We start from the raw sequence: 16,763 nt of genomic DNA, 5'->3' as shown, positions 1-16,763 counted from the left end.
TGCTATGGACTTCAAGGAGAGTGTTTTTGAGATTTGTGTGTGGACAGATTTTAATGATCATGATATCTTTGTCTTCATTCTCTCGTCATATATGAAATAGAATAAATAACAAGTGATATTTCTTTACTTTCTTTATGTTCTGAGAGTGAATTTTAATGGAATATAAGATGATTTGTGAAGTAGATGTCTATATCTTAAAAGCCATTTTGTTTCTGGAAAGTTGAGATCCATGAACATTCATGTTAATCTACCCCAAAATGCAGAGGATAAAGGTGTCAGAAATGATGGGATCAGCACCATAGTAACTGAATATGTTTAGTCAAATGATTTCTACACTTCCAGGTCATGAAAATCATTCCTAATGCTCCTAGTTAAATTTGTATTTGAGATGATTTAGCTTTTGTTCAATTTCCCTGTTTTTCTTTGCAGCTCTGGGAAATGCCAATGTAAAGTAGGTGTTGGAGGTTCCAAATGTGACCGCTGTCAAGATGGGTATTATGGCTTCAGTGAGAATGGCTGTCTGCCCTGCCAATGCAATAATCAGTCTTTCACTTGTGATGCCTTCTCAGGTAAACTATATCTTCACTTCAAGATGTTATTTTAGTATTTAATTTGTTCTTTGCTTTCTGTACAACTAGATTATAAGTTCTTGAGGGCACCATAACTGTGTCTTATATATTCTAAAAGTGCATAATAAATTTTTTTTTTGTGTGAATATGTTAAGGCCTAGGAGTTAAATGCTATTCTCTTTGTTGACTTTTTTTTTGATAGTCCTTTCACATCTAATACCTATAAATATTATTTTAAATTACTTATACATATAACTACCACAGGAATATTTAGTAATATTTCTAAAATAATCAAATATTGTTTCATTGAAAAGACCTGTCAGAAATAAAAAGTATCACCAACTATATGATTAAAACCATGTTCTTCTATAGTGCTTTCTGTGTTGCCAACACAAGTTATATTTACTTTTGCAGGATTGTGTCTGAGTTTTTTAAGTAAAGTCTTATCTCTAAGGAACTCTATGCTTTGACTAAATCCCCCTACCTATTTCTCTGTATCCTATTACTAAAAATCAGTTTGGGGAACAGGTTAGTGAATATACATAAAATTATTGTAGAGGAAAATATAGCTTTTGTTTTAGAAACAATCCCCAAATATAAGTACATATATGTGATCCTTTTCTTTTTTTTCTCAGCCTCATCATCATATGTAGATTGATTAAAACAATGCATGGTTCTTAAGGCACCTGAAAATGCACTTATCATTTATTTCTTGTTCTGAGGATATGGTTTATTAAGAAGTATTTTTTTAAAAGCAACCATCTGAATCAATGAATTAATTCATAATATTTCTCATTACCTAAATTATAGTTTGTTGTATATGAGAATATTATATATGTTTAATATGAATATTATATGTATATATTGTAAGCTAATCCTAATATTCCCTGCTTCAAAGTTTATTCTAACTCTGTGTTCTATATCTCTTCTGGCTTTAACATTCTATGGTTTTGTAACTGTGAATAAAGCCAGGAATAGATGCATCTCTGAATTAATTTAATTTGGGGAAACTTCTAGGGATTATATTATAGGTTAAAGTTTTTTTTCCCTTTTAGTAGTCTTTACAGTTTATTAATGGCTATACACTGACTTAATATTATAGAGATCATGAACAAAATGGCAAGTTCCCTCAATGTGAAATTATTTACAAAATTCTTTGTGCTATTAGATAGATACCATATCTATAGAAATAAGAATTTGTTTTTCCTACAAATATCAGATGAAGATGACATTTTAGGTCATATTAGAAAATTTTTGGGAAGTAGAGAGTACAAGTAACACACCTGTACTTTTCCCAACTCTGCTAGCTTTATCTAAAATTCTTTTTTTTTTTTTTTTTTTTTTTTTTTGTCATCACCTTCAGCATAGTTTTCCCATCACTGATGTGCTATGACTGCCCCCTGGTGTCCAATAGTCATATTAACAAACATTATTTCTGTATTTGCCTATACTATAAATTTTAGACCAAAAGAACAGAAGTGAAAGAAATTTTCAACTTTCAGCTTACCAAGCGCCTTCCCCCAAGAACTTAAATTTTCATATATCTCATTTTCTTACCTATCTTAACAATATTTGCTTAAGTTGGAGGCATGATTACAGACTATAGTACTTCCCCCTTTTTTTTTTAAAAGGAGGAAAATGGAGTCTAGAACTAGAGACCAATGAATTTCCATGAGTTTGACTTTTATTACTGGCAAAAAATGTAGGAAATGTTATTTAAGCAATGGTTAGTAAACTTCTAGAGAAAGAAAAAAAGTTTTATTAGCAACTGGAATATGTGCAAAGTTATCTAATTTGCTTATGACATAAAGGAAGGAGAGACAGCACTTCAAATAACACTTTAAATAAATCTTGATAGGTTAGAATGTTGGGCCAAATCCCATAAAGAACAAGTTTTTTAAATTATACTTTGAAAAAACTGATTTCACAAGTTGAGATGGGAAATTAGGGTTAAAGAGATCTGAGATACTGTAATTCTATGAAGCATTATAAATTATTTTATGAACTGTCAAAATCACAATTCCCATTTTATCTTTATACATAACTGTAAGGGGCCCTATGCTTTTAAATTAGTGGGTGAAAAACCAACACACCCACCTGCCGTTGTTACTGAGACAATGTTACTGGACATGACTTTGCTTATGTGCACCTGTGAAACTAGAATAGCTCTAGGATTGTGAAAAGTGCAATAGAGAATTGTGATAAGCTAGAATTGTTCTAGGATTGTGAAAAGTGCAATTGAGAATTGTGATAAGCTAGAATTGCTCTAGAATTGTGAAAAGTGCAACAGAATTGTAAGAAACTAGAATTGGTCTAGAATTGTGATAAATGTAACTAGAATTGTGACAACCTACCTCACTGATATTTGTTAACTAGAATTGTGATGTTTTACCTTGTTGACTTCCCACCTCAGTGTTGACATCTTACCTCATTGGCATCCAACCTCTTTGGCATATTATCTCGAGTATGACTTTGATGAATGGGTTGAACACTTGGGCCACTGTTGAGCCTGGTTCTCATTGTCATACTTCTGTTTACTGATCTGTTGCTTTGTACCTCCTTGGGCATAACACTCTGTCATCTCATGGATCAAGTGAACTATAGCTGGTGCTAAAAGTTTAGCTTGGTGAGATGTGCGGAAGGTGAGAAAGGGAATTGTAAGGGGCCTTTAAATGGGCGCCACAGCAAATCAGGAGATTGAGTGGTCCGGAAGTAATTTCTGTGGATATTAGGACTGCCCTTGGGTGGGATCCTGGCCATATTGAGATAGCTTCGTAATGGGTGACTCTCTCACTGATTGGCTGTGTGTGTGACCTCACAGGCCCTTTATAAGCCCACTGCAGGCAGCAGTCGCTCTCTTTAACCTGGCGTTCTTCACCCTGGCTCCCTAGCCTGGGTGGCCAAGCCAAGATGGGTAGCCAAAAGAGGTAAGGAGTTTGGTAGTGAACACGTGGGTCTTCTGACCAGGTGTTCACTCGGGAACCAACAAGTCAGGGCATCAGTCAGGGCATTATGTGAGCAGGTATAATAAAGGCTTTTAAGATTACACGTGGCTGTTCTTGAGTGTGCTACCAGTTATTAAGCTATAGATTCAAGAGATTGTGGCCAGAGACCTTTGAAGGCCTCAGAGGAGGTGAGCCGGGTAGAGTTCACACTGCAAAGGACAGTGGTCAAAGGTACTCTGGTGGGTCTGGGACAGACTAGTAATTGTAACTGCCAGGAGAGCACGTTACACATAACCACATGGAATAGCTCCATCATCTTGAACATTGGTGCTCAGAATTCTAATATTCAGTATATTTAATGATAATAATAATAATAGTAATAATAATGTTGATCTTAACAGGTGATACATCTTTAGTAAAGAAGGGTACAAAGTGGACAAAGACTTTTAATATTTTTATATGACTATCCAAAAAGAACTGTTGTTATTGTTCAGAGTAATAGCAATAACTTCTGTTTATAGAATTATTTAAATTTGTCCTTAATTTGGTATCCTCTGAAGGAATGAAAAATAATTATTTACATTTTATACATAAGAAATCTATAAATCATAGTCTCTGAGGTCTCTTTCAGTCCCAGATTTACAATTTTAAACTTGACACATCATACTTTTTATAACAATCAACTTGTACTCTCCAAATTTGTTCTCCAGGCCAAATATTTCTGATTTCTTCACCTGTTTCATGCATAGTATGCCCTCTCTAGTCTTTATCTTGCTCCATCTTTGTTGCCTTCCTCTGAATATACTCCATTTTACTCATTGTCATTCATAAAATGTAGTGCCCAAGATCAAACACAATATTTTGGTTTGATCTGACCAGGCCAGAATAAATAGGATTTTCAATTTTCTCACTATGGACATTCTCTTTCTAGTGATGTGTAAGTTCACATTGCTTTGTTTGGCTGCCATATTATTCTCTTGACTTATTAAGATTTCTAGCAACTAAAACCCTTTCAAGATCTTTTTCAAAATCTTGTTTAGTTATACATTTCTTATCTTGAAATTGTATAGTTGCTTCAAACTCAAATGCAGGATTTTAATATTTAACTTCTCTTCCCACCAAGAGATTATGGGAGAACATCTTTCTTTCACCACTAATTATTTAACCACTTCTGAATCTTTTGAATAAAATAATTATCAATTCCATATCTCTTCATCTTTATTTTTAAAATAATATGGGATTTTCTTATCTTTTTTTAGGTGGTGGTGAGAGAGATTTTTTTCCTTATTTAATTATTCTAGTAATCCTGTCAAATAAGGGGATGAGATTATTATTTATTGTAGTCTATCAAGATTGTCCTTGAACCAATATAGGCTCTTAATGATCACAGCTTTCCTTCCTAAATGCTTATAAATCAATCCCACTAATAATTCATTTTAGACCAGAAGAAATGAGAAGGCATTTCCCTCTCTTTTTTGCAAAGTTGGGGGTAGGAATTATTTGTATGGAACACTGCATATAGTTGGACTGGGTTAATATGCCAGTTACCGTTGCTGAATTCCTTTTTTCCCCCCTTTCTTTTTTATTTTTTTATATAAGGTGAGTGGAGAAGAGGGAAGGATGTGTTGGGAGATGATGATGTAAAAATTAAAATATCAAGCAAATCTGTTTTTTATCGGACATTATAGGATTTTGAAAGGACTTGAATTTAAGATCATTGGTTTATGTTATGGTATTCAGTCTTTATATATGTGTACATATTTAAATAATTATAATAATATATACACATATACAGTGATTATACTACATAAAGACATCAAAAACTCAAAAAAAAAGTATAATGGGCACCAAATTTTTAAAGTTTAGGCATACAAGTTTCCCTTTTATTAGCAAATGATAAATGATAAAGTATAAAAGTGAAAAATGAGGAGTTTATATGGAATATTATTGTTCTGTAAGAAACTACTAGCAGGATGATTGCAGAGAGGCCTGGAGAGACCTACATGAACTGATGCTAAATGAAATAAGCAGAACTAGGAGATCATTATACATGGTCACAAGACTATATGATGATCAATTCTGATAGATGTGGCTCTTTTCAACAATGAGAGGTTCAGGCCAGTTCCAATGATCTTGTGATAAAGAGAGCCATCTATATCCAGAGAGAGAACTGTGGGAAATGAGTGTGGATCACAACATAGCATTTCCACTCTTTCTGTTACTATTTGCTTACATTTTTGTTTTCCTTCTCAGGTTTTTTTCTTTCTTTCTAGATTTGATTTTTCTTGTGCAGCAAGACAACTGTATAAATATGTATACATATATTGTATTTAAGATATACTTCAACATATTTAACATGTATTGGACTACCTGCCATCTAGGGAAGGGGGTAGGGGAAAGGAAGGGAAAAGTTGGAAGAGAAGTTTTGCAAGGGTCAGTGTTAAAAAATTACCCATGTATATAACTTGTAAATAAAAAGCTAAAATAATAATAATAAATAAATAATAAGTTGCTGGGAGAAAAAAAAGAAAAGAAAAATGAGGAGTTTAAACTTCATATGAGTGAAGAAGGAACTGTTAATAGAGCATCTAGAGGCCTCAATGAATTCAGATCTCTAGAGCCAGAAAATTAATTCATCAGTGGAAAAACAACAGGCAGATATGTCATGAAATCCATTTTAATTAAGATGTTTTTGCCTGTTTGCTAATATTTGGGAATTATACTATAGTATGAATAGTATAGAGGTTGGGAGGAGGTTTGTATAATGTATGTTTGTTGAGTTACATCTGCTGCATCAAAATGTATTCAAAAAAAATTTTAATTAAGAAAAAGTCACTCTTTTTCCTTTTGACCATTAGGATACTTGTCTATTTCCTAATCTTGTCTGCATAATTCTTTAGAGAAAACTGATTCTAGCTTAGAAGTAATTTCTGTCAATTGTTTCATAACCCAGTATCTAATTTATCTGGACCTGGTGACTTAAACTCATTGAAATAACTAGGTGCTTTTTTGTTCTAGCACCTTTCTGAAAATGATTCTTGTTGGTTTAAAAAAAAAAAAAAAAAAAAAAAAGCAAACTAAGAGTTGAATAGTTCTGTCTTCAGCTTTAATTATCATTATTCTTTCTTCTCAGAGGAGCCAGCAGCCTTTTTTGGGTGAATTCAGGGGGATTTAAAACTGATTCATCTTGATTTAATTGGCTTTTCTTAGTTATAAATTAAGTGTTTAATCTAGAGGAGGGAAGAAGAGGTATTTTCAGAAATTGAGGGTATTGTAAAAAATAAAGACCTTCAAAATAAAAGATTTTTTTTTAAGCTGCCAGCTGACTTTGCTATAGTTTTAAAAGTCTTTTTGGTGTTTTACCAACAATTTACCAACAACTTCAGCTCATTCTGAGCCATAGTGCTTTTGCACTAAAGCATCTTAGAAGAACATGTCATACTTTTGTTTTAAATTGACCTTGCTTCCATCTTTACTTGTGTCTTTAATATCTAAGTTGATTTATTAGTGCCCTGACTAAAAGACCAAGACTAGAGTCTTTTTAGACAGCTCCTCCTTTAATCCTCATCCAATTCATTTATATTCATTTCATAGGAATATTACCATTGAAAACTTCCCACATCTTTTGGATCAACTTCTTTTATCAAATTTTAAACTCTAGGATGCTGTCATCAAACTTTTTGAAATAGACTCTCAAAATCTACTTACTTCTCTATCACATATTCTTCAGTGAACTGGCCTTAAATTTACTATGAACTGGTTATTCTGAAACTTCTATTTGCTATTTAATTGGAATGTAGTTTACTATTACATTTAGAATTCTAGAGGAATATTCACAAAACTAAGATAAACTCATTAAGCTACATCCATTTCACATAAAGAATTCACTTAGTAATTACTAATCAATAATACATGAGTCATATAGAAGTGTAGTTGTTTTCCAGGAACTTCTGCTTGGCAAAACTTTTAACAAATTGAGTTACCTCTAATAATCAGAATCACATATTTGTTTTAAATAGACCTTGGAAATCATCCAATCTATACCCGTCATATTTCAAACTAGTAAATTGAGATCCAGAGAGTTAAGTCTTTGAATCCATTTTACTTTCCACAATCCCATGCTGTTTCTCTCCTGCTTGGATTGTGAATCTTAGTGTCATGTACAAATTGTTTACTCTTAAATGTCTCCAGCAGGAGTAGACTCTATAGACTTTGTCTTCCAAAACATTTTTCATTTTTGAACATAAGTAAAATCTACCTCCTTGTAAGTCCAGCACATGTCCTATTTTACCCTCTTGGTCAAGTAGAACGAGTCATTATTTTCCCTACAATCCTTTTTATATTAAAATGAAAAAGAAAACATGCCTACATATAATCTTAATTGATTTTCATTTGTTTTCAGCCCCTTCTCCATTCTGATCACCATTTTAGGTCATGTGTTCTAATTTTTTGATAATGCTTCCTAAAACAGCTTCACTTGATAACAATACTCCAGAAGATGTCAGAAGCTTACTTGAAATTGTTTAAAAACAAAACAAAACAAAACAAAAAACAACATTTCTCTGTAAATTAAATTTGTCAGTTATTCATGTTAATTTTCCATTCAGTTAGTAAGAATTACTGAGGATTATTATTCCATTTGTACTTCCTGAAAGCAACAATGCCTTTATTTGTGGAACTAAATTCTCTCTCCAGACTTGCCATTCCATGGGAGAAGATTCAGTTTCCAGGAAGCACATTAACTCTTTCACATCACAAATGAACACTTCTGGGAACTATATCCATTGGCCCATTTGTACCCAGAAATGGCTAATGTAATTTGTGCAACATCCAGAGTTATGATTAAGGAGTGGTATTTCAATGGGAAGAGCACAACGATTTAAGGCTTCTTGTTTATTTTTGAACCTGCTTTGTTGCCACACTGGGTAGTTCCTAAAATTTTGATATTCATATTGTTTCAGGGGGAAAAAATTGAATCAGATTAGCCTTGCTATATAATTTCCCTCACAGATAATAAGCTATTGCAAATGAAAAAATCTGGGGATGAAATAGTATTTCCATGAATGCTGACTACAGCTATCCTACTAATGAGTATTTTTAACTTTGCCTCTCAAAATGTGTTTCCTCATCTGTAAAGATGAGGGCATTAGACTAGATGATCTCTAGGGTCCCTTACTTTTTCAATGTTTGGTGATCAATATGTGGGAAAATTACAAATTCCACTAGATTTTCAATAATGAAGTTGCAAAATCCCTGAATGTCTTTTCTGGAAAATTGGTTTTGATGCAGCCAGAAAAATTTTGCTTTTTTAAGTATGAATGAAAAAACAATGTTTTAGACATTCAGAAATCTACTGAAGGAGCAACCATCAGGAATCATGTGGTAAAGCATTCTGTGTCATTAGTTGGTCATTGAACAACTTCCAATAATGCCAAAAGATATGCTAAATGCCCTTTAATGGTTGTCTTATTATATTATGGACTTCAGTTTTTTATTACAGACTTTAATATCTAAGTTTCTACTCAGTACTGGAGGAACAAAGTCTTGGAAGTTGCGTGAATTTGAAGACAAAAGGAAAGGGGACAGCAGAGGATGAAATGGATAGATAGTTTTATGGAGATAATGAACATGAACTTAGACTTCAGGAGATAGTGGAGTATAGAATGGCCATAGAGTCACAAAGAATCAGCTATTACTGAACAACAATCACAAAAAGGACTTCCCTGAATATACCTTTATATTGTTAATGAAAGGGACTACTCTTTTGAAATGAAGAACTTGGGGCTTAGCCGCAGTGATGAAGATATCAATGTAGTTATCCTAGATGATGGTATGCCATGGAACCAGAGGAATTTGATTCTAATAGAAGGAGACTTTGGGTTGGCATTCAAGAAAGGGAAACTAAAGGCAATCATCAAATCCCTGCCTGTGCCCCAAAACAATAAAGAGCCTAAAATGATTGTAGTAGCTAAAAGTTTTTTGACTGTAGTGATGAACCCCAAGTCAGATATTCTCATTGAGTTTTATGCCCCATGGTGTAGATTTAGTAAGCAGCTAGGGCCTGTGTATTCTGAATTGTAAAGGAATACAGGCATCAGAAAAACCTGCTTGTATCGTGAAGATGAATGCCACTGACAATGATGAGATCCACAACTACTATAAAGTGGAAGATTTCCCTACTATCTACTTTGTCCCTCACATGGACAAAAATAATCCTATGAAATTTGAAAAATGAGAAGAGAGATTTGGAGCATTGGGATGCATTTATAAAAGATCACACAATAATCCAAAACAACTCTGATGGACTTCACATCAGAATGAACTTAGGACAAAAAATGATATCCATCCCCAGAAAAAAAAAAATCTGATGGTGTCTGAATACAAATTGAAGCATACTTTTTAAACTTTCTGTGAGTTGTTTTAGGTGGGATTATCTATATTTTCTTTTGCAACATGATTAATATGGAAAGGCTTTACCTGACTATACACACATATATATGACATGTATTGAGTTGCTTGCCATCTCAATGTGGGGGAAGAGAGGAAGGAAGGAAGAGAATTTTAAAGGAAGGGTTTTAAAAATTAAAAAAAAATGTTAAATGTTAAAAATTATCTTTACATGTAATTGGAGAAACATAAAATTGTAACTATTTTTTTAAATTAAAAGAATATTTTAAAAATAGGTCGTAGCATAAAACTGAGCAAGACCAAAGAGGAGGTTTAAAGGCCAAGAGGAGGAAGGGAAGGACTATATACACACTCTAGTTTTCCAGTGAAAGGTTTCAAAATGGGGAACTGGATGAGCCTTGTGGGAAAAAGGCATTTTAAATGTTAAAGCAGTTACAATATTTGATTTTTTCTTTTTGTATTTCATATCATATTATAGGCATTACTGACATAAATGTCTCATAATAGAATGGTTCAAATATTTAAGGAAAATACATCTATTTTGTCATTAAATTTTTTTCTGTTATAAGGTTATTATTATTGAACTATCAACTTTCTAACATTAATATTCCTCTAATTCAGTGTGCTAAAGAGTAGTTTCTTATCATGAATTGTCTTATCTGTTCATTTTTTTTTTCAGATAGAATTTGAAATGTATTCATAGAATAAAATTTTTACCATCACTACTTGGTAAAGTAGATAGAGGTCTTGCCTCTGCTATAAAACAGTTGCCATTATGCACTGAAGAGTCCGCCATATCCATGAAATTGCAGGCCTGGACCAAAAAGCAAACAAAAACCACAAACCCACTACAAAGTTATACATTCTTTAATAAACATCATTTCCCTGACACTTTGGGTCTTAAATGCTGATATTCTCTCTTCTCTATGTTTCATATGCAAATATCCCATAATAATTTTTATGGAGTACTATAATTGTAAGGTATTAGGGATGATGCAAACAAAATAACAGTATATTTCTGTTTGTTCTGGAAACTCTTCTTAACATTTTGAAATAAATTAATTTATTGAATAAAAAACATTGTGATATTTGTAAATTTTTAGCAATTTAGCACATAAAGCAACTTTCATAACTTTAAGCCTGATTGGATTACATGTGCTATTCAGGACAAACATTTATTATGGCACAAATATTTATATATTTTTAATATCAAATATAGCTGTCCTGTTAATTGACTCCTAAAGGACTAGATTATTAATGAACACCTGAGTTTCTTAATACTTCTTCCCTCCCCTACCAAAGACATTTAATTACCAGCACAAAAAAATAGAACTCTGCACTATGAATCAGGAAGTTCAGATCCAAGCTTTGACATTTCTTAGTAGGGTGACTCAGAGTCTCCATTTTCTTATTTATAAAATAAAGAAAACACATGTACCACTTCTAGGGTTATGGTAAGTATTACAAAAGTAGTTTATAAAACTACTAGAGAAATAAGAGAGATGATTTCATTAAGATCTTGTTTTCTTGATTGTGAATCCTGACATAGAAGATACTGCTTTGGATTAAGAAGTGGAGACCTGGATTTTAATTTTGCCCATCACTAGCTAATTGTATAAATTTGAGTGGATCTCATCCCCTTTTCTGTTCTTAGTTTCACTTCCATCAAAATGAAGATAAGGATGGGATATATATATAAAATCTCTAAGGTCACTTTCAGGCTTAATATTTTATGGATTATCTTTTAACAGCTGCCAATTTGCCTTTTTCTTGATAGAGCTAGAGAAGATATGCCAAAAATGATTGGGATATCATATAAACCTCTCCCAGATCAGAACTTATAACCTAACAACTTAACATAATGGTTGCATTTCCTTAAAATCATTTCCCTGCATTAATTTTTTTAATGGGAAAGGGAATTCAAAGATGGGGAGAAGATAGTATAATTAATCTTCTGGGGAAAAGCAGCTTCTCCTCTTTCCCCTATTCCTTTGCCCCTTACCCGAAAAGAGTTTCTTCAGAATTTATATCTATATATTTGACCACCTCTCTCACCAGACTCATCTTGCATCACTCAATCCCCACTTTCCTATCCCCCACTCCATACATATCTGGCCATTATTGAAAATAAATAATTTATAAAATGTAATGTATCCTACTTATTCAGAGAACAGAAAAATTTGAAAGTTAGGATTAAGTGCTGTACAGAACTAAAATCTAAAGCTAATCAGTAGGCATTTTCTAACTTATTTGGAGATTATAGAATAGATATTATTATAGTTAAGAAGGCCTGGATTGAAGTTCTACCCCTTAAAATACACTGGCTTTGTACCCTGGGTAAGTAATTTAATCCCTCAGTGCCCCAAACCAACTACGATTGTAAAATTCAGATGAGTTGCCCATCTACATTTGTTTGGTTTTGTTTTGTTTTCCTTTTTTTAATTGAAGCTTTTTGTTTTCAAAACATATGCAAGGATAATTTTTTAATACTGATCCTTGCAAAACCTTGTGCTCCAATTTTCCCCACTTCTTCCAACCCCACCCCTAGAAGGCAATTAATCTAATGTCTTAAATATAGTAAAAATATATGTAAATCGAATATACGTATACATATTTATACAAGTACCTTGCTGCACAAGAAAAATCTGATCAAAAAGGAAGAAAAATGAGAAAGAAAATAAAATTCAAGCAAATAGCAAAAGAAATGAAAATGAAATGTTGTAATCTACACTCAGTTCCCACAGTCCTCTCTATGGGTGTAGATGGCTTTCATCATCACAAAATCATTGGAACTGGCTTCAATCATCTCATTGTTGAGAAGAGCCATGTCCATCAGAATTGATCATCATGTAGTATTGTTTTTGAGGTATATAATGATCTCCTGGTCCTTCTCATTTCACTCAACATCAGTTCATGTAAATCTCTCCAGGCCTCTCTAAAATCATCCTGCTGATCGTTTCTTACAGAACAATAATATCCATAATATTCACGTACCATAACATTCCATACATAATATTCCATAACATTCTCCAATTGATGGGTATCCATTCAGTTTCCAGTTTCTTGCCACTACAAAGAGGGCTGCCACAAACATTTTTGCACATAACAGATCCCTTTCCCTTCTTTAAGATCTCTTTGGGATATAAGCCCAGTAGTAACACTGCTGGATCAAAGGGTATGCACAGTTTGCTAACCTTTTGAGCATAGTTCCAAATTGCTCTCCAGAACGGTTGGATGTATTCACAATTCCACTAACAATATATCAGTGTCCCAGTTTCCCACATCCCTTCCAACATTCGTCATTATCTTTTCCTATGATCTTTTCCTGCCATCTACATTTGTGGGGAGAGTTTCTACATCAGAAATTGATCCTGCATCAATGATATCTGAGGTCTGGATCTTTCTCCATCCAAATTGATCCCTTGAAGAAAACAAACAATCATTGGACTGAATATAGTCTGTATTTTTCTCCCCAAACTAGGTCAAGTACAACCTGAAAGTGATTTATAATTGATGTTAATTTTCACTGTATTTATATATATGTTTTCCCTTTCAGGAAGATTTAATTTTACTGATATATTTATAAAAGCAAATCACAATATTTAGGAAGGCTCAGATTGTTAAGCTTAGCAATTGAATTGTGTCAAGTTCAGCTAATCTTTATCAGTGTACAAATATAAGTTCCTTAAAATATTTGCAAAAACAAGTTCGAAGTTCTGTGTCCTGCCTCCATACTGTTGCACAGACTATCAATCATGCCTATATGCTCGTTCTCCCTTTTTACTGACCGAAGCCTCCTCCAAAAGCCCTTTCCTGATTCCTTTGATTTTGTCAGTGTTTTCCCACCTCTGGAGTTGTTTTGTATTTATTTATCATCTGTAATCCTATCATCTGTTTATATGTTCTCTCACCTTATTTCCATCACAAGAGAAGGTAAGCTACTTAAGGATGAAGACTGTTGAGTTTCCTCTATGGATACAGCAGATAGAGCCCTGGATCTAAATGAATTCAAATCTGGCCTCAGACACTTTCTAATTATGTAACCCAAGTGTGTTTTACTTTAAATCAAACAAACATGAGGTTCCTAAAACGCTATAAAAAAATTTAATAATTGCTTTCAGGTACCTGTTTGAACTGCCAGGGAAACAGCAGAGGAGACCACTGTGAAGGATGCAAAAATGGTTTTTATAAGAGTCCCACAGCCTTCCATAAATGTCTTCGGTGCCCTTGCTCGGCAGTGACATCTACTGGCACCTGTTTCATAAGTAAGGCTATTCCATAAATCTATATTCTGGACAAGTTTAACGTTTATAATAGTCAGTTAATATTTATGTTAACCATTAGCTGAAGTATGAACTAGTATATCGTGATATATTCAATTTACAAAAACCTGATAAATGCTGAATTAAGCTTCTTTATTGAACCAGATGACTGAGTGCAGCTGAAAGAGCTCTGAGTTTGGACCCAGAGCTCTTGTATTAAATTTGGCTCCACCTCTTTTCCCTATATAACCAATTGCTTCATCATTGTAATTTCTTCAACTGCCAAATAAGGAGAGTAAACCATAGTCCCTAAAATGTACTACTCTATTTCTGGCTCTAAAATATTGTGACCAAATTCAGAAATCAAAATTAACACATATATGGAATTAACTCACCATAACAGGATGATTTTTATCTAGACAATTATTTATTTAGGTGATACTGCCATGGGTAATATCATCAATCCTACAAAATGGCTAGTGCTTCCTGTGTCAGAGCTCTGCATTGGAAATATTTTTCTCACCTGAATGAAATTTTAGTCTTATAACTTGGCTATCCTCTTGCTAATTTCTTTATTATGCCAAAATAAACTACGGAATTCTATCCCAGTTACTTAGCAAGAATTCACATATACAATTAACAGATACTTTTATGTTTTGAAACCTTCATTATACTACCTCATATGAATAGGCAGTTTGCCAAATATTATTGAATATAAACTGTTTCTGCAGATAATTTTTGGAACCAATCACTACTCTGTCAACTATTGTTAAAGCCCTTTATCATGTCTTTGAGTATTAAACATTAATTAGATATCTCTAATAGATTGCTATTGTTTAAACTCTCTTTCTAAGTATATTTCATTCCTTTCCAACTAAATAGATAGCGCAGATTTTCCCTTCATAGTCCCTGGAAACCAAGCAGCTAGTAGAATAAATGAATTCTAAAATGTTTGAGTTTGAAGTAACTGTGCAGTCTATAAGTGTGAAATAGAAGGGGCTTCAGAATCTAGATTATAGTGAAGTGCCAGAATCTTTGTGTCATTGATTACCATATATTAAATGTTTAATATTTTTTGACTGAATGGTCAGGTTCTGTAGAAACTACCTAATCCAATTCTCTAATTTGTCAACAATATTATTGTGGCAACCAAAACTAAAAAAAAAACCAAACCAAAAATACAATAAAGTTTTAGACAATAGTAATAGAAGCGTGGCTTGCAAGAATAAGGAGATGACAATCCCACTGTATTCCTGATTGTATCACACCTGGAATATTGTGTTTAGTACTGAGTACCACAATTTAGAAGAACATTGATAAGCTGGCAAGTGTGGAGTTGTTCAACCCAAATAGTGAAGGACCTTAAGTCTGTGTCATAAGATCAATTGAAGTCTGAATTTAGCCTAAAAAAAAAAAAAAAAAAAAAAAAAAAAAGATGTAAGACTGAGAATTAAAGCTATCTTCAAATATTTCATTCACTTGGCCTCAGAAGGAAGAACCAAGAACAGTGGGTAGAAGTTGCAAAGAGATAAATTGAAATTGTTGGCAAGAACTTCCTAACAATTTGAGCAATCTAGACCTGTAATAGACTGCCCCTTGATGAAGTATCTGTTGCCCTCCCTAGCAAAGGCTTGATGACTACTTGTCAAGTATAAGATAGTGGAGTCTCCTTTGGGATATGAGATGGATAGCTGAGCTGCCAATATCTCTTTTAACCTTCAAACTGTGTGATTTTGTTAAGTTGAAACACAAGGAAGAGTGTTTAATTGCCTAAAACCATGTAACTAATTCTTGGCAGAACTGTTCTAGAATTCAGGTATATTATAATTAATACTGATCTCATTAATTTTATATTGTTTTTCTCTTGGTATTAGACTGTAGAAAGTAGGAGGAATTGGTTTTTAAAAAAAAAAAACATTTTTCAGGAGTAGTAATATTATTGTTATTTTTTAAGCCTACATTTGAAAATATATTGATGTTTTGTTTCTTTTAGATTCAGGGGAGTTGGTGCCTAAATGTGATCAGTGCAAAGAGGGTTATACAGGTCCAAACTGCAATGCCTGTGAAAATGGCTATTATAACTCTGACAGTATCTGTGTAAAGTGTGAATGTGGTGGTCATGTGGACTCAAATAAAACTCCAAAGATCTGCAAGCCAGAGAACGGTGAATGCATTGACTGCCTCCACAATACTACTGGTTTTCATTGTGAGAACTGCTGGGAAGGCTATGTCAGAGACCTCAAAGGAAACTGCATCAAAAAAGGTAAACCCTCAACTAAAAGTGTAAATTATAAGACTCCTAGAAACATTTTCAGGAAGAACTCACTCAGCTTTGTATATTGCAAAATTAACCATAGTTCCTATCTAGCCCCTAAAATGCCCTTCCCATTTCTGCCACTACTATCCCTTCACACTTCCTTCAATTCAGGCAGTGCTTTTGCAAGATTTTATACCTATAGATTTGACATTTGAATATTCTATATATATATATGGTCATCATTTGAAGAGTGTAGGACATAAATGTGAAGGGATTAGATTTCAGATATTCTCTAGCAAATTCAACTGCTATGACTTTATTC

The 16,763-nt window shown here is 33.2% G+C and overlaps 1 protein-coding gene across 1 annotated transcript in view; it reads left to right on the top strand.

Moving 5' to 3' along the window:
- The window catches only part of MEGF9 (multiple EGF like domains 9), a 109,854-nt gene that overhangs the window by 86,161 nt on the left and 6,930 nt on the right, over window positions 1–16,763 (top strand). The window contains exons 3-5 of the mRNA XM_074292919.1: window positions 430–569; window positions 14,044–14,187; window positions 16,178–16,447. Coding sequence (XP_074149020.1) covers window positions 430–569; window positions 14,044–14,187; window positions 16,178–16,447 — 554 coding nt within the window. The remainder of the gene's footprint in view (window positions 1–429; window positions 570–14,043; window positions 14,188–16,177; window positions 16,448–16,763) is intronic.

Source organism: Sminthopsis crassicaudata, chromosome 2, assembly GCF_048593235.1.
Source record: "Sminthopsis crassicaudata isolate SCR6 chromosome 2, ASM4859323v1, whole genome shotgun sequence".
Classification (NCBI taxonomy): domain Eukaryota; kingdom Metazoa; phylum Chordata; class Mammalia; order Dasyuromorphia; family Dasyuridae; genus Sminthopsis; species Sminthopsis crassicaudata.
The sequence above is the reverse complement of the archived record's forward strand: the minus strand, read 5'-3'. Positions and strand labels throughout refer to the sequence as shown.